The 22,754-nt window shown below is 33.7% G+C and overlaps 1 protein-coding gene across 4 annotated transcripts in view; it reads right to left on the reverse strand.

Moving 5' to 3' along the window:
* ZNF407 (zinc finger protein 407) overlaps positions 1-22,754 on the reverse strand; it is a 614,546-nt gene that overhangs the window by 535,151 nt on the left and 56,641 nt on the right. For all 4 annotated transcript variants that reach the window (XM_074273803.1, XM_074273819.1, XM_074273810.1 and 1 more), the window contains one exon: positions 63-4,873. In XM_074273803.1, the coding sequence (XP_074129904.1) occupies positions 63-4,806 (4,744 nt within the window). In that variant the 5' untranslated portion in view covers positions 4,807-4,873. The remainder of the gene's footprint in view (positions 1-62; positions 4,874-22,754) is intronic.

Consider the following 22,754-nt stretch of genomic DNA (forward strand, 5'->3'; position numbering starts at 1 on the left):
ATTTTATTCAACATTCATTTGTATTTATAGGTAAATATGTGCTTGCTACAAAACAGACCTACCTGTATGAGTGCGAATATGTGCTAGAAATGCCATGGAATTGCTACTTCGACACATCTTCCCACAATACTTGCAAACATTTCCCTGATTCTCTTCTCTCTCACGGTTGATTTGCTCAGTGTCTTCCACTATATATTTATTTACTTCCCGAAGCAATTCTTCATGTTGTCCTTTAATGTGAAGAAATAAGTTCTGTTCTGAATCAAAGGGCTCTGTACACTTGACACATTTAAAAGTGGCTCCTCCTTCTGGAAGCTCTTCCACACTGGCCTGCTCATTTCTCATATGACCAGCACTAGCCAAATGCTGGTGGAGATTACTTTCTGTATAAAATGATTTTCCACATAATAAGCAATGAAAATGTTTCTCCTTTGAAGGATGCTTCATAGCTATGTGAACATTTAGTCCACTTAAACCATCAGCTAAAAAGCCACAGTCATCACAACGTATACGAGTGGATTCAATAAGAGAATTTCCTTCAGTTTTCTTCTTTTTTAATCCTTGTAAAGAGTCTTTGAAAGGTAAGTCATTGATCTTCAGTCCAGTTATCAAACTTTCCTCAGATTGCTCTGCTGAATCATCATCTTCATGGTTCTTTATTCTTACAATAGAAGAATCAAATTGGTCAAAAGTATACATGGACCTTCCCTTATCATCAATACCAATAGTTTCAAAAGCTTCATTATATTCTTGTGTGTTAGGTTCTGGGCATTCCTCTTCCAAAATGATTTCATTTTCATACTGTGAATCCATAAGTGATTCTTTCAAAACAGTTTCTTCTTGTGGGCGTTTGCTATTCTCAGAACTATAAATACTTTCAACTTTGTTGATATTGTTTTCATCAAGATTGGACTGTTCCATTGCTGCTTTTAGGATAACCAAAGGATTGCTTTCATTTTGAGGTCCTCTAACTAGAACTTCAGTACTTGCCTGTTCATTATCAATTTTCCCTCTATTTTCAACCAAGCTTTTCTCAGTTTTCTGACAATGAATATCTGGACCACTCTCATCATATGATGCATCTTGGTTTTTCTTTACTATCTCACAATTAAAATCCAAACTTTCTTGATTTGGATTTTGACATATTTTGGGTAAATTTTTAGCAGAATTTTTTTTAGGGTGTGCTATTTCCTCAGATTTCACAACTTTATCTTTGGCAAGGGGTTGATGGAACGTCTCAATCAGAGAATGATCTTCTTTGAGGACATATCCTCCCCTGGCCTCAACCTCTACTGATTCAGGAGTACAGATTACATTGGAAATGTCTACATTGGTATTCTCATCTAAGAGAGGACAATCATCAGTTCTTTTAGATTTAGCCATGTCTGATATACTTATATCAAGGGTATATCCTGTTTGATGAGAATTGATTTGTAGTTCTTTAGAATCTTGTGCATGTTCTTCTTCACGTAGGGCAATAATTTTTTTAGAAATATCAGTGTCTTTTCCTTCATCCCCAGAAGAACTAACATAAGACTGTCTTTTAATTTTATGCTTCTCTGTTGCTGCATGCCTTGTCATCTCCCGGCGAGTAACTGCATAGTAGTCACATGCCATGCAGTAATATTCAAAATCTTTTGTATGTTTCCGTTTTATGTGCAATTCTAATGAAGTGGAAGAGTGAGCAACAAACTCACAATGTATACATTTATTATCACTTGTAATTACAGAACTCTTCTCAACCTCCTGGATTACATCCTCTGATTTCAAAGATATTGACTCTTTTTTGTCAGTAAGATGCTCACTCCCCTCTTGACCTAGAGAATGAAGGACATTTTCAACTTCTATTTCAACTCTTTTTCCATGTTCTACTGACAATTTTTCAAAAATGGCATTAGTCAATTCAACTGGCTCATTACCATTACCAACATTTTCATCTAAAGGACCTACTGGACTGGCAGTCATCTTCCTAGAAGATTCAAGATGACTCTCTTCGGGGCAAACAATAATATCTGACCCTTGTTTTCCATTTGCTTCTATTTCTACACGTCCTTTATGTTTCTTGGTGGCACAGTGACGTTCCATATCTCCCTTAGTTACAGTGTAGTAATTACATACTTTACATAGATAACTATATTGGTGACTATGTTTCCGTCTAATATGAACTGTCAAGTTTGTAATACTAGAAGCCAAAAGACCACAATGAGAACATGTCCTTGAAATATTACCTTTAGGTCTCCCTCTCTTTGGGGTATTGGCAAAAGCTAATTCACCACCTTTGGTGATTTCACTAGACTGTTCTTTATTAGTTGGCATTTTTGTCTCAAGACAGGATGATGTCTGTAACTGCATACTTTCTACATTTCCTTCAATTGTTCCATTCCCAGAAATATTAGACTCATCTTTTTTATCACTCACACCAATACAAACCCTTTCAATACATTCTTCAAAACGTAAACCAATGTTATTTTTTCTAGCATTTTCAAGATGCTTGCTTCTCTTAATGTGTTTCTCCATTCCTTCTTTGCTCAAAGAATAAAGATTACATGCTTTGCATAGAAAGTGATAGTCTTGAGCATGCCGAAGCTTTATATGTCTTGTCAGAACTGTAGAAGACCTTGTTTTATAAAAACACTTCTTACATTGAAACTGGGGTTTAGTTAAGGTAGAATGTTTTATTTCACTTCCATGGCTCAACTTAGAGAGTTTATGGACATCCTCCTGAAAAGCTTTTTCTGCTTTATTAGTAGAATCTTTTCTATTATCACTTAATTCAGAAGTATTTAAAGTTTTAACTTGTAAAGTTAAAGCATTACAAACTGATTGAGAACTCTTTGAATGAACTGATAAATTATTATGTTGCTCAGTGGTTTCATGTTCTGCCAAGTCTTTGTCAGATAGAAAGAATAGATTGCAATAAGAACAAGAAAAAATCAGATTGTGCTCTTCCTTCATATGATCTCTAAGATTTATTTCATTCATAGAAATAAATGAACAACACTGACAACTAAATATACATCCAGCCTCCTGATGCTGGTTATTCTTCAAGTGTCTGTCTAAGTCTCCTTGTGACAAACTAGAATAATCACAAGTCTGACAGTGAAATTTTACCTCTCTTCCATGGCATCTTTTCATATGTATTTCCAAATTGTTCCTGTTTTCAGAGATATGGCTACAGTAGGTACAAGTATATAACATTGGGTGACCAGAAAGTGGCTTCATCATCAAAGAATCAAATTGTGTAGAGGACTGAGGATGAGATTTCGCCTTAGTCTGCATAAATCCCTGGGATTCTGAGGTATTCACACAAAAACTGTTGACATCACTATTAGTTTCTAAGTGTTTAGCTGTTGTAGACTTTGCATCACTTGGCTTCATCTGAGTTCGCAGGTTTTTCATATACATTCTGTGTGTTTCATTTTTGCCTTTTTTGCTAATTCCCAAAAGACTAAGTCTTTTCTTTGCCTGACTTTTTAAGGTGAAAGACCCACCTCTTCGTCTAAAGCCAGAGCTTAACATTAAAACACTTCTTTCAGGTCTTTTTCTTTCCAGTCTCCTCACTGTATTAATACTATGAACTGTCCGTAGATCATTCTTAGTAGGTTCTAACTTATCTAAAAGATCCTCTGAAGTTACTAATGGGCCTACTTTTTTTTCCTGACATTCAATATTCCTCTCTACACTAAGTGAAATAATTTTTTCTTCTTCAAAAGACTTCAGGTTTTCTGATGAAATATTTTTAGATGGCATCATTTCAACAAAAAGCTCATTGTCACCACTTGGTTTGGAAAGGCTTTCATTCAAAACATGAAGTTTATTTTGAGCATTTCTTAATTCTCTTGAATCAGTATTCTTACTTCTTGACTTCTGAGCTCTAGGTTTTGTTCTCACTGTCTTTTCTGTATCTGTTGTATATTGTTTTTTACAAAATGATTTTTTTGTCAATATCTGGACAAATCCCCCACGAGCAGCAAGATTCTGACGTCGGAGGTGCGTCTTACCAAGGTAATGAGCATCCAAAAGGTTTTCTTCAACACACTGAAAACCACAAAGATCACAACAAAATATACTCTGCTGCCCATGTGTTTGCTTGATATGTGCATGTAAGGATGAACTGTTCTCTGCTTTGTGGCTGCATTGGTGGCAGATAAGCTCTTTAGAATGTTTTACATGACTTTCAGAATGTTTTTCCAGATCAGAACAAGTAGAAAACAACTGATCACATATTTTACATTTAAAAACTGTATCTACATCTCCAACTGTACATCTAACACTGATTTCTTCCAAGTGAAGAGAAGATACATTTTCAGGATCAAGAGAAATAACATCTTCCACACATTTTTTCTCTGCATGTATTTTTGGAGTTGCCTGATCAGCAACACTGAGGTCACAATTAGGAGACAATAAATTTGGAAGACATGTATCACCATCTGGGAATTCATTTAATAAAGGCTTTTGTATACCATCTACAATGATTCCCACTGCTGTTACTTTACTCTGAAGATCATTTTCCCCTGTTTTAAGGTATTCTGAGACATCCAACTTTATTCGTTTGGGAAAATGCTCATTTATAGTTTTATCCACATCTGCATGTAAAGGATTTGAAGATTCAGAAAATCCTCTTTTGTTTATTCCATTTTCTTCTGTCTTTTCAAGATCTCTATGCACTTCATCTGAGGAGATGTCTGATTTCAGATCAGATAAGGCTCCACATTCTGCATTTTGGATAGAATTTCTGAAGTCTCTTTTTGCTTTGGTTTCTGAATTTTTATCTTCTTCATTCTCAGGATTTTTATTTCTATCCATCCTTACTGTAATGTTCGGTAAGCTACGTTTCTTGTGTCAAGGGCACCTCATTTGGCTTTCATAACACCTATAAAATAAGTAAGTCCATTATTAGTCTTTTGCACACAGAAAAAGAACCTACTCATTTATTAACCCTGAAGTCACCACTAATGGTGGTTGACTTTAGAGTCTCTTGATTAAAATGTCATGAAATTCATCACAATGAAATTTTCTTTTCATTTTTTATATGAGCTTTGACAAATATATGAAGTACTTCCTGGAAAGATGGGAAGTAGAATTTGAAAGAACTATATCACTAAGTCTCTCCCTCAAAAAATAACCTCAATCATCAATTTGATGGGGGACTTAAAGTGAATTCTTCATCTCAAATTTCTGTGACTAAAAAAATTGAAGCATTGGATATGGATTCTGTCCTTAAAAAAAAAAAAGAGAGAAAAAAAATTAATTTTCTATCATATATCAGGAAATTATAATGGATTTATATTTTCTATACCCTTTCCCCAGGGTAAAAAACCTTTAAAATTGTCTTATACTTTCAATGGCCAATCAAGCTAATATATTTATCTACAACCAGTGTTCCACATTCATCTCTCCTTTTCTCAGAGGAAAGTCTTTCACCTTTCAGCTGTCAATTAATAATTTCCTCATCTAACAATCATTATGCCATTGTAAAATACTGTGTTCATAGTTGAAGGTTAAGGCAAAGTAAGGTTTCAAAGGAAGAACTAAATAAACAGAAAATAATTTATTTTTTAAAATGCTTTTTGAGTAAAAAGCTTTTAAAAATCCATAATATTGACTTTGTTTTATTACATTATTTAATTCAATTAAAGCATATTATTTTCCATTTATTTTATAAGAAATATTAATGTTACATGCAAATTTATATACAAAAAGGAGCATTTAATGGAATGTTCACCAGAAGTTACTTTAACTCTCTTCACTACTCTCTGTAAAATTTACAAATCAAATTAAGCTTGCTCTTTTATGTGGTCAGCATTTTGATCTAAGAATTCTGATACCTGCTAAATCTGTAAATTCAATGTTTAACTTTAAGCATTTAACTTTTCATATCTCCAACTGACTAAGGGTATTTTAGCATCTCAAACTCAACATGTGCAAAAACAAACTCCTTAATCTCAACCACAAATTGCATCTGAGTGTGCACATCCCATCCCATTCCCCAACCCAATCATACATACACAATTTTCCCAGAGCTGTTTAATGACAACTTCCCAGTGGCTCAGACTCATTCCCTTTCTTCAACCTTATATTGTTGCTGTTGTTACTATGAACATTGATATCTGGCTCTTCAGGACCCTATTTTAGGTTTTCTTGGCAAAAGACTTTTTTCTCCAGCTCGTTTTATAGAGTAGGAAACTGAAAAGATAGGGTTAAATGATTTGTCCAGGGTCATACAGCTAGTAAGTATCTGAGGACAGATTTGAACTCAGGAAGCTATATATTCCTGATTCAACTCTATCCACGGAGTCAACTAGCTACCCCTTTTCTTCAACCTTATAGCTAGTTGCTAGCCAAGCTCTATCAGTTTCACTCACAAAATATATCCATTCCTTTCTCTCCATTTCAATTTTTAAATTCAATTTGTTTACCAAGGAACAATTGATTTGAATATTTAATAAAAACTTTAAACAATAAAAGTCCCTGATCTCCTCATGCTTTTAATCTAGGAGGGGGAAGACCCATAGACAGATAACTATCTAAAATATGGTTATAAATACAAGCACAAATCTAAGCCAAATGCAAAAAAAAAAAAAAAAAAAAAATGCAGCAAGAACAAGAAGGTTTTCACCAACAGGGAGGACAAAGTAAATGAATCAATATTTTCCCGATGGAATTCTATAGGCAAAGAGAAAAGAGCATTTCCAACATAAAAATATGGAGCAGAAAAATACTCTGACAAGATAGCAAAGAGAATAGTCAGTGGCAGAGTCTTTAAGTATTTATCTAGACATAGGATTCAGAGAACAATAAGATAAAGCTTTAGGGGCCGCTAGGTGGCACAGTGGATAGAAGTCAGCCCTGAAGTCAGGAGGACCTGAGTTCAAATGTGACTCAGACATTTTAACACTTCCTAGCTGTGTGACCCTGAGTAAGTCACTTAACTCCAATGGCCTAAAAAAAAAAAGATAAAGATGTAAAGATAGAATAGTAACATATTATGAGGGATCTTGAATTCTTTATTTGGTAGCACTGCAATGGGGAACCAATGAAAAATATCTAAGCATTACATGATCAGACCAATGCACAACAAAGAAAAGTCTGATAATAATAGCAAAGCTGAATTGTCGAAAAAGAGAGGACAAATGCCTGAAGACCCTTTAGAAAGCTACTCCAAGGGGGCAGCTAGGTGGCACAGTGGGCAGAGCACCAGCCTTGAATTCAGGAGGACCCGAGTTCAAATCTGGTCTCACACTTAACACTTCCTAGCTGTGTGACCCTGGGTAAGTCATTTAGCCCCAGCCTCGAAAAAAAACAAAAACAAAAACAAAAAAGAAAGCTACTCCAATAACCTATACATGGTAATGAGTTCTGTACTATACTGTTCTAGTACAGTCTTTCATCAACCTCATATTACTATCCTCCCAGACAGCTACTCTGACTCAAATTTTTCTCCCTTCTCATGAAATCTGTGCATTTTCAACAGGCCCTAACTTTACTCTTCCTCCTACAACTTAATATGTGTCTTCTTTTTCCAGTCTATTTCCATGATGTCCCCATGTTCAAAGACTCTTTTGCCTCCATGTTTATATTATTCTCCTTTATTATTTTCCATTCATACTTCCCTTAACCTTTCAATTCAAGTTCAATGTTTACTTTAAACCCCATCTAAAGTCTATCATCTAGTAAGCATTCTCTAATGAATCCAGCTGCACTGATCTCTCCCACTGCTGAACTCTTATCAACTTTAAACAGTACTATATAATTTGGAGTTATCTGTTAATTTTTTAATTGGTTAAATGAGCTTTTTAAAAATTAAACTAATGATTTCATTAACTAATGGAACTCTGAGGGAGGTATTTCCTTTATCAGTACAGATCAACAAATCTATCAGTATAAATTATCAATGTGACTATTCCTTCAAATTATACATATCATACAGTTGATCTTTTGAGATTATTGCACACATACTCCAATAAAATGCGCTATAAGGCATTCAGCCAACAGTCACCTAGGTTTCTCAAAATTATGTGAAAATCAATAAAGCATACAGATTATCTATTTGTAATTTCTGGCTGTCTCTATATATTTTCTTCCAGGCATCTATCTGATGACATTCTTTATATTATGTTCCTAAACAATATTTTGAGGGTAATAGATTCCATGCAGGTTTTCATTACACTTGGTTAACCTTCAATTTTAAATGGACTGTTTTATCATTTACAAACATAAAGTGCAACCAGAAGAACAGCTGCTGAAAATGTGAAGGTACCATAAGCAAATTAGAGAAACAAGGAAAAAATTATTCAAATATAAAGTAGAGGAAGAGTTCATAATCTTAAAAGGGACAGAAATGGATAAAGAAATTAAAGTAGATAATTTGGATTGCATAAAATTAAAGATTTTATAGAAACAAAACCAAATCAGTTAAGGTTAGAAAGAAAAGAGGTAACTTACAGCAAGTTTCTCTGATAAAGTTTCATTTGTTAATCTATACAAAGAACTGATTCAAATGTATAAGAATAAGAACTATTCCCCAATTGACAAATGGCCAAAGGATATAAGCAGATGGTTCTCATGAAAGAAACTCAAGCTATAAATAGCAATATGGAAAAAATGTTCCAAACCACTAACAGAGAACTCCAAATTAAAACAATTTTGAGGTTCTATCTCACACCTATCAAATTGGTAAAGTTGGCCAAAAAAATAAAATGATAAATTTTGGAGACTATGGAAATATAGACACATGTTAATTGAGCCGTGAATTGGCCCAGCTATTCTGGAAATCATCTTCAAACTATGCCCCAAAAGTTACTAAATTCTGCATATTCTTTGAACCAATAATACTATTAACAGTCAAAATATAACAAAGAGATCATAAGAAGTAAAAAAGATTTTTTTATATAAAAAATATTTAAAGTGGTTCTTTTTGTGACAGAAAGCAATCAGAAACCAAAGAGATACTCTTTGATTGTGGAGTATAAATGAGACTTCCTGCTAAGATGGCCCAGTAAATAAGAGGTAGCTGCCACCCTTACTCCAGAAGAAACCTAAAGTTTTCAATAAACCAAATAATGATCAATAAATCTAATGAGAAATTATAGTAAGTTACTTCTTCTATTCCAGATGTACTTAAAATCAGCCAAAAGCCTAGGAGCAATAGGAATTGCCTATTCCCACTCCTAAACAAAGTGCCTGCATGATCACAGATGGATACATGTATACATACATGTAATCTACAGGGAACTCAGTATTAGACCAAACAGGTTTCACCACTCCACCCAAAAGAACAGCATGGAACCCAGCACTGACACAACTAAACCTGAAGAGATGAATATTGAAAGCAGAAATCAAAGGAAAAAAATATGAAAGGGAAAAGAAGACTTTTCTACAAGGCTATATAAATACCTAAAAGAAAGGAAGAGAATTTTGTTTTTGTTTTTGTTTTTTTTAATTCAGTAACCGTTCTTAAGAAAATAATTGGAGAGTAACAAATTTAACCAAAAGTGTGGTAAAATTTTCTAAAGAAATGGAATCCTTTCTAAAGAAAATTTTCTAAAGAAACAGAATCCTTGAAAACTAAAATAAATGGAATTGGAACAAGATCAAAAGATTGAAAAAAATATGAGAAAATGTAAGATGAGATCAGATATCAAAAACAAATGACATGGAAAACATGTCAAAGAGAAAAAATTTAAGAATCATTGGACTCCCTGAAAATGATCCTTAAAAAAAGAAGGCCTGGACATTATGTTTCAAAAAATAAAAACTGCCTATATCTGATAGACCAAGAGAGAAAATTAAAGGGGTTGGGATCAATGGGAAAATCAATCTCTTCCTGAAAGGAACTCAATAGCCAAAATCTAGCATTCTTATGTCAAAGAAAAAATAATGTAAGCATCGAGATATAAGTTCAAGAACCAAAGAACTTCACTCAAAAATCATATAATACATAGCAGTTTCTATTGATAAACTAATAGAGACGTTGGAAAAGTTAAAGGAAAAAACACCAAAAATAACAGCCTGCAAAAGCTGAGCCTACAGTAAGGAAAAAAATGTATCTTTAATACAATAAAAAACTTTTAAGCATTTCTGATGAAAACATTTAAGGCTGAGTAAGAACTCTAATACAAACACAAAAATTTAGAGAAACCTAGAAAGATAAATTTCTTTGAGCAATTGGAAGGAACTAGTGTAGTGATGGCATTCTAAAATGAGAAAAAAAAATGCCCCTTCAGAATTTTAATGACCTTAAAGGATACTGAGGAAGTTAAATATGAGTAGGAGTAACTGAGTCAAAGAATTGGTTCTGCCAGGAGATTGTCATATACATCAACAAGAAGACTATATGAGGATCATTTCTGATGGAAGAGGCTATCTTTGGCAATGAGAGGATCCAAATCAGTTCCAATTGTTCAGTGATGAACAGAACCAGCTACACCCAGCAAAAGAACACTGGGAAATGAGTGTGGACTACAACATAGCATTTGCACTTTCTGTTGTTTGCTTACATTTTTTTTTCCTCCCAGATTACTTTTACCTTCTTTCTAAATCCAATTTCTCTTGTGCAACAAGATAACTGTATAAATATGCATACATATATTATATTTAACATATACTTTAACATGTTTAACAAGTATGGGACTGCCTACCATCTAAGGGAGGGGATGAGGGAAAGGAGGGGAAAAGTTGGAACAGAAGTTCTTCAAAAGGTCAGTGTTGAAAAATTACCCATGAATATGTTTTGTCAATAAAAAGGTATTAAAAAAATAAGAATTGGTTCTTTTTCAAGGATATGAAAAGAGAAAGGAGAAGGTGAAAGAAAACACATTAGTGAAGAATTGAGAAAGAGGATGGAACTAGCTATATCTCATACTTGGAGTTCATGAGAAAAAAAATATAGAGACTTGAAAAAGGGGTGAAGAGAGTGGGCATCAAACAACTCACTCTTATTGAAATGCATACAGGGGGCATTCACACATACCAATAAACAAATATACTTTGGTTTACAAATAGATTAAACTCAACTGGGAAAGAGCAGGGGCATGGAGGGGGGAAGATAATACCAGGGAGGGAATAGACACAAGTGAAAACAAATTTCTTGATTTCAGAGGACATGGGGATAGTACTTTTTTTTTTTTTTAATAATAACTTTTTACTTTCAAAATACAGGCAAAGATAGTTTTCAACATTTACCTTTGCATAACCTTGTGTTTCAAATTTTTCTCTCTCCCTTCACCATCACCCCCAGATAATAATCCAATATAGGTTAAACATGTGCAATTCTTCTAAATATATTTCCTCAGTTATCAAGCTGCACAAGAAAAATCAGATCAAGGAAGAAGAAAAATAAGAAAGGTTAAAAAAGCAAATAAACATGAACAAAAAAGATGAAAGTACTATGTTGTTTAGTCCCTACTGTCCTCTTTCTAGATACATATGGCTCTGTCCATCACAAGTTTATTGGAATTGACCTGAATCACCTCATTACTGAAAAAAGCCAATTCCATCCCAGTTGATCATCACATAATCTTATTACTGTGTACAAAGTTCTCATGGTTCTACTCACTTCATGTAAGTCTCTCCACGCCTCTTCAAAATCATCTTGCTGATCTTTTCTTATATAACAAAAATATTCCATAAATTCTATACTTATTCTACCAATCTCCAATTGATAAGCATCCACTCATTTTCCAGTGCCTTGCCGATGTTAGGATTACTAAGTGAGAACTCGGGTTGTCTGGATAGTGACAAGGTGAGAATTCAGGTTGGACAATTAAAAGGTGAGAACTCAGGTTGACTTGATGGAAGGAGCAGGCTCATTGGCTGAGGTGGTTCTTCCCAGAAGCCCTTGCATTATCCCACGCCCATTCTCTGGGAGAATAAAAGAGAGAACAGTGGGCCTGGAAAGTGAGTCTGCCTGGAGAAGGATAAGAGCTGGAGGAGATTCAGAGCCAGGATTCAAGGAGAAGTGTCTGCATTGCATCAGGCCTGACGGGGCTCTCTGCAGGAAGGGAAGTCACTTCTCTGGACAAGAGTTAACAGCAACTACATGGAGACAACGGTTCACTACAGGAAGAAGAATCTGTTGGAGAGATTTGAGTAGAAGACACAGCAGATCTCTTCCCAGAGAGTGATCCGGCAGCTTCTAGAGACAACAGCTCGCTAAATTTGGCGCCCAACGTGGGGCCATTGTTAGGATTACTAAGTGAGAGCCCGAGTGGTCACTGAATTCCTTATACAAGCTTTTACAATTATGGGTGTGCCACAAGCAATAAAAACAGACAATGGACCTGCATATACGTCCAAACATTTTACACACTTTTGTGCACAGTATAAGATTTTACATACCACGGGCATACCCTTTAATCCTCAAGGGCAGGCAATAGTAGAGAGAAGAAACAGAGATATTAAGACACTCCTCCAAAAACAAAAGAAAGGGGGAGCCATAGGTAACCCTAGAGAACTTCTAAATTTAGTTCTCTATACCATTAATTTTCTAATTTTTGACAAAGATGCACTGGCTCCGGCAGACAGGTTTTATAACCCACCAGAAGGGCAGTGTCCAGTGCGAGCAGCTCCACTGTCCTTAGATAATCGCCAGGTGATGTGGAGAGATCCAGAAAGTGGTGAATGGAAGGGACCAGATAGGTTAACTGCCTGGGGGAGAGGGTTTGCTTGTATTTCTTCAGCAGGAGAAGGAATCAGATGGGTGCCAACGAGTCATATTCGCCTTATCCATCAGAGAAAGACAGAAAAAGAGACAACCCGAGTTCTCACTTAGTAATCCTAACATCACTACAAAAAGGACTGTGGGAGTAGTTCTTTAAAGTAAGAGGAAAAATAGTCATTAGAATCTAAGAGAGTTTCTTATATTATTTCTTAGAAAATTAGAGAATGAATGACTAAAATGTGGCATAAGAAGGTAACAGAATATGCGTATATCATAAAAAATGAGAGATAATTTCGGTGAGTAGGAAATATAATGTGAGAACTAGGATATCAAGCCTTTGTCTAAAAAAAGGGCAATGACAATGTAAATAAGGAAAAACAACTTTGAAAGAATAACTGTAATCAAAGCACTGATCATAGTATGTTTCCAAAGGATCTATAATGAAGCATGTTACCTATCTCCTGACAAAATGATGGATCTAGTCGTAAGAATATACATTTTTAGATATGGCCACTGGATGGATTAGTTTTGCTCGACTATGCTTATTTACCACAAGAGTTATTGGGGTTTTTTTCCCCTCATTTTTTTTTAATTGAGAAGAAAAAGAAACAGGAGAGTGAACTGATTAGCAATAGTGATTCAAAAAAAAAAAAAAAAAAAAGATAATTGTAACTTCTTTATACAAAAGAAGAAAGTCTGGGGGAAAAATCACAAGCAAGATAGCTTTAAAAATACAGAATTAATTATACTTTTTTATTTAACAAAATGTAAGTGATGTAAAATGGAGACTCATGACTTCATATATAAGAATGTATTGTGCTATATGTATGAAAATGGTCTTTTGAAGTGTTTGATGTAATTAAAATTTTAAAAAGAAATAAATTATGGCATATAAATATAATGGAATATCACACAACAAGAAATGAAGAAAGGGATGGTAAATTAGCAAAACCTAAAAAGAACCATTTGAACTGATACATAAACAAGTGAGCAGAACCAGAACAATTTATACATAACAAAAACATTAAAAATTAACAACTTTAAAAGACAACAACTCTGATTCACTAAGTATGAACCATTATTCTAGAGGACTAATGATGAAGCATCACCCCTATTAGGTGATGAACTCAAATTACAGAATGAAGCAAATTTTTTGACATGGCCAATAATGGGAATTTATTTTCCTTGACTATGCATATTTGCTAAAAGAATTCCCTTCCCTCTTCCTGCCATGAATACAGGGCAGAAGGTAAGGAAAGAAAATATGTTTGTTCATTTGAAAAATAAAATAAAAAAGAAAAATTATGGGTCTTTGTTTTAGAAAGAAGTTTACAATCATTAAAAATACTGTACTTCAAAATACTATATTTCAAAGGCAATGTTTACCCTCCTCTCTTTCAATCAGCTCTATAGCTACAAACTATACTTCATAATCTGAAGAAGTATTCTTCATCCATTTGGCTCCTTTTTTTATGATTAATTGGCACAAATTCTTTGGAGTGATTTGTAGGTCCTATTTAGGAGGCTCTACCACAATTTTCTTTGGCTTGAATCAATAAAATGTAATATACAGGAGAGGTATATAGAGGACATAATCAGCTATAAGTTAATTCATATTCAACTTGAATTCTGTACAACAACCTTGCATGCAGCATCTTTGGCAAACATACATCTCACTGTTTTAGCCTTCACTTGATATTAACAAAGAAGTTAAATGAATTCTATTTTTATATCCTCTAAGGAATCTTACATGATTTTGACACATTTGTGGGGAAATTGTTGACATAAAGCCCTTAAGATTACATGATGCTCTACAGAAATCAGATGCTTTGTTAAAATCAACCAATAAGCACATCTTGTAGTCACCAGATCTTTTAGAATGGCATAACAACAAAAATGTATTTATTTGTAAAAGCCCATTTCTATCACAATTCTTCAACAAGAATGACCATGTAGATGGTTCTCATAAAAATGATGTAAAAATGGAAAAGTAAACAGAATAGTTATTGATAGTTCTTAATCACTATTATTTTGAAACAATAAAGCCTAAGATTTTTTCCATGTTTTTTGTATTTTTGTATTCTTCCTTCTTTTAGACAGACAAAAAAGTGATCTAATGTGCTCTAAATTATGTTTACTCCATCATAGACCTCCTCTGAATATATTTTGCCTAACCTAGCTAATCTTACCATCTTTATCTTATTCAGTGTCTCTTCCACATTCCTTTCTAATAGCCCCATCCATTTTGGCTGCAACCTCTTTTTCTTTTCGGGTATCATTTATAATAAGAACATTACAACTAAAAGAATTCAGTTTCCTCAGCTATTGTATTTATATACCAATAGGTATAATAAAGTTTATAGCACAGAAATGAAAATTCAAATAATATTCTGCCATTTCTGTTTTAAAGGTTGAAGTTGAGTTTTGTTGTACCAAACTAAAAATCTTAAAATAATTAGCAAAAATTAAACACAAACCAAATTATCTGACTCTTTTAGTCAACAATGTGAACATAAAGACATACATTTCTATTTTAAAGGATTTATAGAAGTTTGTTTCTTCTATTTTTATATTTTCATCTAGGATGTCTTCTGTGTGCCTATTTTTCTTATAAGGACTTTGTTGAACCAAAAAACTCACAGCAGTTGGCAGTGATTTCCAGTCATTTGCCTTTTTGTTTTTTTTTTTAACAATGCCATTCTTGAATTCCTCTACTTATCCCACATTTTTACCTTTTTCAAGTATCTGAAGGAGTCAATCTTTCAATATCATCAATGTTACCTAGCATATACTACCTGAGTATGAGTGAGTATAAATATAAATAATGTTATTTCCGTGTGTGTGTGTGTGTGTGTGTGTGTGTGTGTGTGTGTGTGTTTTCAGACTACATCAGTAATAATGAAATGTTCCTTTTAAAATTAGGAAAAGAGAGACAACTGGAAGGATGGGGAAGGGAAATAAAAAAAACATATGAAAGTCAAAAAATGTCTTTCAGGAGATTAGAAACTGAAAAACTGCCACACAAAAGGGAAGAAATACCACAGCACATCTGGAGATAAAAACAAATCTGAGGATCTTTCTGAAGCAGAGGAAACAGCTGTTAATCCTATATACAAAGTCACAATTCATCTATTATGGGTCAGTGGAAGAAGCAAAAAAATGGTAGTCAAATACTCCCTGCTAAAGGATACTGGGGTAGCTATTTGGAAACATCATGTGAGGAGAAAGAAGAGAGAGAAGAGAGAGGAGAGAGAGAGGAGAAAGAGAGAGAGAGAGAGAGAGAGAGAGAGAGAGAGAGAGAGAGAGAGAGAGAGAGAGAGAGAGAGAGAGAGAGAGAGGAAAGAGACAGAGACTTGTTTTTCTACCTCATCCTCAAAAATACAGAAATATATACAAGTTATAGAGACCCTTCTAAGACTTGTCAAAACAGAAGACTACTAACCATTTTTGATGATCCACATGGGCACAAATAATACTGCCAGAAGGAACTTAGAAAGCACTGCCAAAAATTATGGCATCTTGGACAAGACACAGATGACCATAGAGATGCAGGTGATGTTTTTATCATAGCAATACACTAAAGATAAGGAATTCAGAAGAGAAAATTTAATTTAGAAGCTAAATTCTGACTAAGATGGTGCCTGGCATTGAGATTTAAATTTCTAACACAGAAATTGAAAGAAAAAAAAAAAAAAAGAAAGAAAGAAATTTTAAGCAAGGGAGATCTATTCAATCTGCAACCCAAAAACAGCAAAAGAAAAAAGAAATGGACCTATATGTACAAAAAATATTGAGGGAGTAAATTGCTGTATATGAATATGATGGAATATCACTGTAAGAAAGAAATGATGAGGGAGATGGTTTCAGAAAAATAAGGGAAGAACTTCTACAAACTGCTACAAAATGAGAAGAACCAAGACAACATCTTGTGACACCAATATTGTAAGGATGATCAACTGTGAAAGACTTGGTTATTATGATCAATACAGTGAAGCAAGAAAATTGCAAAGAACTCCTGATGAAAAATGTTATCCACCTCCAGAAAGAGAATCAATGAACTACGACTGCATATAGAAACATATTTATTTCCATTTTATTTTTCTTGCCTTTTTTTTTCAGCAACATAGCTAACATGGAAATATTTTGCATGACATTACATGTATAACTGATATATTATTTACTTTCACAATGAATAGATAGAGTGGTTGTAGGGGAAGAAGAGAATTTGTAAGTCAAAAAATTTTTAAATAAATGTTTAAAAATAATTTTTTTTAAAAGTGAGAAAACTGACATCCAAAATTTCACAGTATAAAGCTTTAAGAAAGGTGAAAGCAAATGCCTATTTACAATTACATAAAGTTTAGACAACAAACAAGATGAACTAGTGATCCTAGCACAAGGAAGCAAAGGAGATGTCACTGAAATTTGGTGAGATGTATAGTTTTAATATGGCTCTAGAAGTTTTATAACTTATTCAAAAGGGACAAGATATATAAAAGAGGGTACAGAAGAAATACTACAAATAAGACATACTTATGTGAAAAAAATAACAAAAAGAAAAGTAGAGAAACACTACACAGAATATTCGGGTAAAGATCACTGAAGAAAGAGGCAGACATCACTGGAGTACTTGCTAGAAAAATAAATGTTTTCAGGAAACTGATAAGTGAAGGACTTCAATTATACAGACATGTTAGTCTCTCTCTCTTTGCCTCCCCACCCTGTGTGTGTGTAAAACCACAGTGGATGCTGGTGTATCTATAACTACAAATGTCTTAAGGTTTAAAATGAAAGCCAGGAATGGTTTTGACATGTACCCAAGAATTTAGAAGTTTTCAGAAGAGTTTACAATAACTAAAGTTAGAACATCATGGATAAAAATCCCATGAACTTGGTAGATAAAAATAAGCCAGCTAAGGAGTAATAAAAAATATTCAAGAACAAGCAACACAAAGATCAATTATGATAAAGAAGGAAAATAAAAAGTTGTCTGAAGAGACTGATGTATATGGAAAAAGAACTCCTCAAACAACCTCAATTTGTAAATTATATATATATATATATATATATATATATATATATATATATATATATATATATATATATATATATATATATATATATATATATATATATGTATATATACACAAAAGATGAAACTAAGATGGACTAATAAGGAGATAAATCTAAAAGCCTGGTACAATCTTACCAGAATAGTGTAAGGAGTACTAAAGCTTAGAATGAGTTGAAATTGATGATGGAACAAAAGGACAACCAGAGAGATGTGGAGATTTTTTAAATTGTTTTGGAACAATATTATGGCATTTGGCTACCAACTCTCTTGAAAATATTAAGTGTTGACTAAGGTACTTACTTTTTTAACCTCTTTTAATTTCATTATAAATATAACTCATATTGGTTAAACTTCTATAAAAAAATTATCATAATTTTTACTGTCATTTCTGCTGTCTACCCTTTTTCCCCCCACTAACAATTAGTTGTTTAATGTAAACAAGCAACTGTTGATTTGTTTCAACTATATGTCAGATATTTTTCTCATTATTGTTCCTTGTAGTTTTTCACTAAATCCGGTCTTTGCTTGGACAAAAAGGCATGACTCAGGTATGATCAGCACATCAATGATGAGTACTGTTCTGCTTGTTATGAAATTTGGTGCTCTTTTTCTTGATGAAAACATTCATGATAAACAAAAGATCGAGAATTTCAAGGGAAGTAATGGAAAAAAATGAAGGTGGCCTAGCTGTACCTGATCTAGAACTATATTATAAAGCAGCAGTCACCAAAACCATTTGGTATTGGCTAAGAAATAGACTAGTTGATCAGTGGAATAGGTTAGGTTCACAGGACAAGATAGTGAATAAAAATAGCAATCTAGTGTTTGACAAACCCAAAGATCCCAACTTTTGGGATAAGAATTCATTATTTGACAAAAACTGCTGGGAAAACTGGAAATCAGTATGGAAGAAACTAGGCATGGACCCACATTTAATACCACATACTAAGATAAGATCAAAATGGGTCCATGATTTAGGCATAAAGAACTAGATCATAAATAAATTAGAGGAACATAGGATAATTTACCTCTAAGATTTCTGGAAGAGGAAGCAATTTGTGACCAAAGGAGAACTAGAGATCATTATTGATCACAAAATAGAAAATTTTGATTACATCAAATTAAGAAGCTTTTGTACAAACAAAACTAATGCAAACAAGATTTGAAGGGAAGTAACAAATTGGGAAAACATTTTTACAGTTAAAGATTCTGATAAAGGCCTCATCTCCAAAATATACAGAGAATTGACTTTAATTTATAAGAAATCAAGCCATTCTCCAATTGATAAATGATCAAAGGATATGAATAGACAATTTTAGGATGATGAAATTGAAACTATTTCCACTCATATGAAAGTGTTCCAAATCACTACTGATCAGAGAAATGCAAATTAAGACAACTCTGAGATACCACTACACACCTGTCAGATTGGCTAAGATGACAGGAACAAATAATGATGAATGTTGGAGGTGCTGTGGGAAAACTGGGACACTGATACATTGTTGGTGGAGTTGTGAAAGAATCCAACCATTCTGGAGAGCAATTTGGAATTACGCTCAAAAAGTTATCAAACTGTGCATACCCTTTGATTCAGCAGTGCTACTACTGGGCTTATATCCCAAGGAAATACTAAAGAAGGGAAAGGGACCTGTATGTGCCAAAATGTTTGTGGCAGCCCTTTTTGTAGTGGCTAGAAACTAGAAAATGAATGGATGTCCATCAATTGGAGAATGGTTGGGTAAATTATGGTATATGAATGTTATGGAATATTATTGAAATGAGCAGAACTAGGAGATCATTATACACTTCAACAACAATACTGTATGAGGATGTATTCTGATGGAAGTGGATATCTTCAGCATAGAGAAGAGCTAGTCCAATTCCAATTGATCAATGATGGCCAGAATCATCTACACCCAGAGAAAGAACACTGGGAAATGAGTGTAAACTGTTAGCATTTTTTTGTTTTTCTCCCCAGGTCATTTTTACCTTCTGAATCCAATTCTTCCTTTGCAGCAATAACAACAAAAACAAAATTCGGTTCTGCACATATATATTGTACCTAGGATATACTATAACATATTTAATATGTATGGGAATGCCTGCCATCTAGGGGAGGGGGTGGAGGGAAGGACGGGAAAAATTCGGAACAGAAGGGAGTACAAGGGATAATGATGTAAAAAATTACCTATGCATATGTGCTGTCAAAAAATGTTATAATTATAAAATTTTAAAAAAAAACATTCATGATACAAGGAATCAAGCTTCTCTGTAGTCCACAAATCTTTGACCTATCTATCACATGCCTTCTTCTTTTGCTTTCCAATATATTACTCCCTCTCCTTTTCTATTTAATTGGTGACTTCACCAATTAAACTGTATATAAATTGTAAAGCAAAGATATCCATCAAGTTAATACAATAAAGACATAGAAGAAGGAAATATACCAAAAGCAAAGAAATAAAAAAACTCAAACCATATTAATACTCCAAACTATCAACTATCTATCTACTGTTCCCTGTTCAAAATCTCATGTATTGAGGATATTAATCAGGAATAGGAAACCTTTTTGAAGCAATACTCTAAAGGGCATCACATAGTGACCATTTCCCAAATGACTGAAACAGAGAGAGAATGCAAAGTTCTACTGTCCTTATACATTTTTGCCCAAGAAAAATCACTGAATCAATCAAAATAATCTCTTGTTGATTTTCTTCCAAAAGTCTTTCGCCACATATCTCAAAATCAATAAAGTATTTTTGAAAGAAATATCAATAGAAACAATCCTGTTTAAAGAATATCTGCTCGGGACCAGGAGATCATTATATATTTCAACAACAATACTACATGATGATCAATTCTGATGGACATGGCCCTCTTCAACAATGAGATCAACCAAATTAATTCCAATAGAGCAGTAATGAATTGAACCAGCTAGACCCAGCGAAAGAACTCTGGGAAATGACTATGAACCACTACATAAAATTCCCAATCCCTCTATTATTGATTATTGATTTCCATCAAATTGTACACTAATTCCAATAATTCAATACATTATTTCAAAGTCCGATTCTTTTTGTACAGAAAAATAACTGTATGGACATGTATACATATATTGTATTTAACTTATAATTTAACATATTTAACATATATTGGTCAACCTGCCATCTGGGGGAAGGGTTGAGGGGAAGAAGAGGAAAAGTTGGAACAAAAGGTTTTATAATTGTCAATGCTAAAAAATTACCCATCCATATATATTGTAAATAAAAAGCTATAATAATAATAATAATAATAATAATAATAATAATAATAATAATAATAATAACAATAATAATAAAAGAATATCTGCTCAGATGAATACAGAGAGGCTTGGAGAGACTTACATAAACTGATGCTGAGTGAAATGAGCAGAACCAGGAGATCATTATACACTTCAACAACAATACTTTATGAGAATGTATTCTGATGGAAATGGATATCTTCAACAAAGAAAAGCTCTAATTCAGTTCCAATTGATCAATGATCGACAGAATCAGCTACACCCAGAAAAGGAACGCTGGGAAATGAGTGTAAACTGTTTTCATTCTTGTTTTTCTTCCCAGGTTATTTTTACCTTCTGAATCCAATTCTTCCTGTGCAACAAGAGAACTGTTTGGTTCTGCACACATATATTGTATCTAAGATATACTATAACATATTTAACATGTATAAGACTGCCTGCCTGTCTAGGGGTGGGGGTGGAGAGAGAGAAGGGAAAGATCGGAACAGAAGTGAGTGTAATGTTGTTAAAAATTACTCATGCATATGTACTGTCAATAAAAAGTTATAATTTAAAAAAAAAAGAATATCTGCTCGTAAACATCAGGTGAGACATAAAACATGTACATGCATGCTGGCCACTATGGTGTTAAACCTCCAACAATGTAGTCCACTATGTTTCCACAAAATTTAAAAGATTTTGCAAAAACAAATCCAATAAGGCTAAGATTAATATTTCAGTTAATCAATAAATAGTTATTAAACATCTACTATGTACTAGGCACAATGCTAAGCAATGAGGATACAAAGAAAAGCAAAAGACTATCCCTCTCTTCAAGGAGATCATAGTCTAACAGAGAAGACAATGTACAAACAAGTACTTAACAAGCATACAGGATAAACAGGAAATAACCAATAGAGGAAATGTTTCTAGAATTAAAAGAACTGAGAAAGGCTTTCTAGTAGAAGATGGGATTTAAGGTGAATTAAGCCAGGAGGCAGAAGAAGAGGAAGAATATTCCAAGACAAGGAGACAGACAGAAAAAAAAGCCCAGAATCAAGAGGTGAGGAATCTTCTTCAAGGAAGAACAAAAAAGCCAGTGCCACTGAACTGAACAATACATGGAAAGGAGTGGAGGGAGGGAAAGGCAGTGTAGAGAAAAGGGAGAATAGTAAAAGATTGTTAAGGTGAGGGTGGATCTTTTGGTCACCCAAGGTTTTGAATGTCAAACATAGGATTTGATCTTTTAGATACTGGATTACTTATTATATATTATTATTGAAGAAGGGGGTGAAATAGATTCTTGCTTTAAAAATATTACTTTGGCAACTAACTGGAGGATGGAGTAGGGAGAACCTTATGGCAAAGCAGTTGAAGTTACAGGCTACTACAAAAATCCAAACATAAAATAATGAGAGCATGCAAAAGAATGATAGCTGTATCACAGAAGAAAAGGCGAGGAGGAGGGGGCGGGGCAGAATAGGAATATATTTGAGATTTGAAATTAAGGGGAAAGGGAAGATCGTAAAGAAAAGATACTTAGGGATCTAGGAGGATAGTGGTACCCTTGATGATAATAGGAAAGCTTGGAAGAGGGTGGGATTGGAGAATAGATGAATTCAGTTTAGATGTGGTTAGTAAGATGTCTATAGGGTATCCAGTTTAAGATGTCTTAATTATTTACATGACAGAGTTTGCAAGACTGGAAATCAGGGGGAATTTAGGGTTGTATTATTAGATTTGAGAATCATCACCACAGA

The sequence above is a fragment of the Sminthopsis crassicaudata genome, chromosome 1 (genome assembly GCF_048593235.1).
Source record: "Sminthopsis crassicaudata isolate SCR6 chromosome 1, ASM4859323v1, whole genome shotgun sequence".
NCBI lineage: Eukaryota > Metazoa > Chordata > Mammalia > Dasyuromorphia > Dasyuridae > Sminthopsis > Sminthopsis crassicaudata.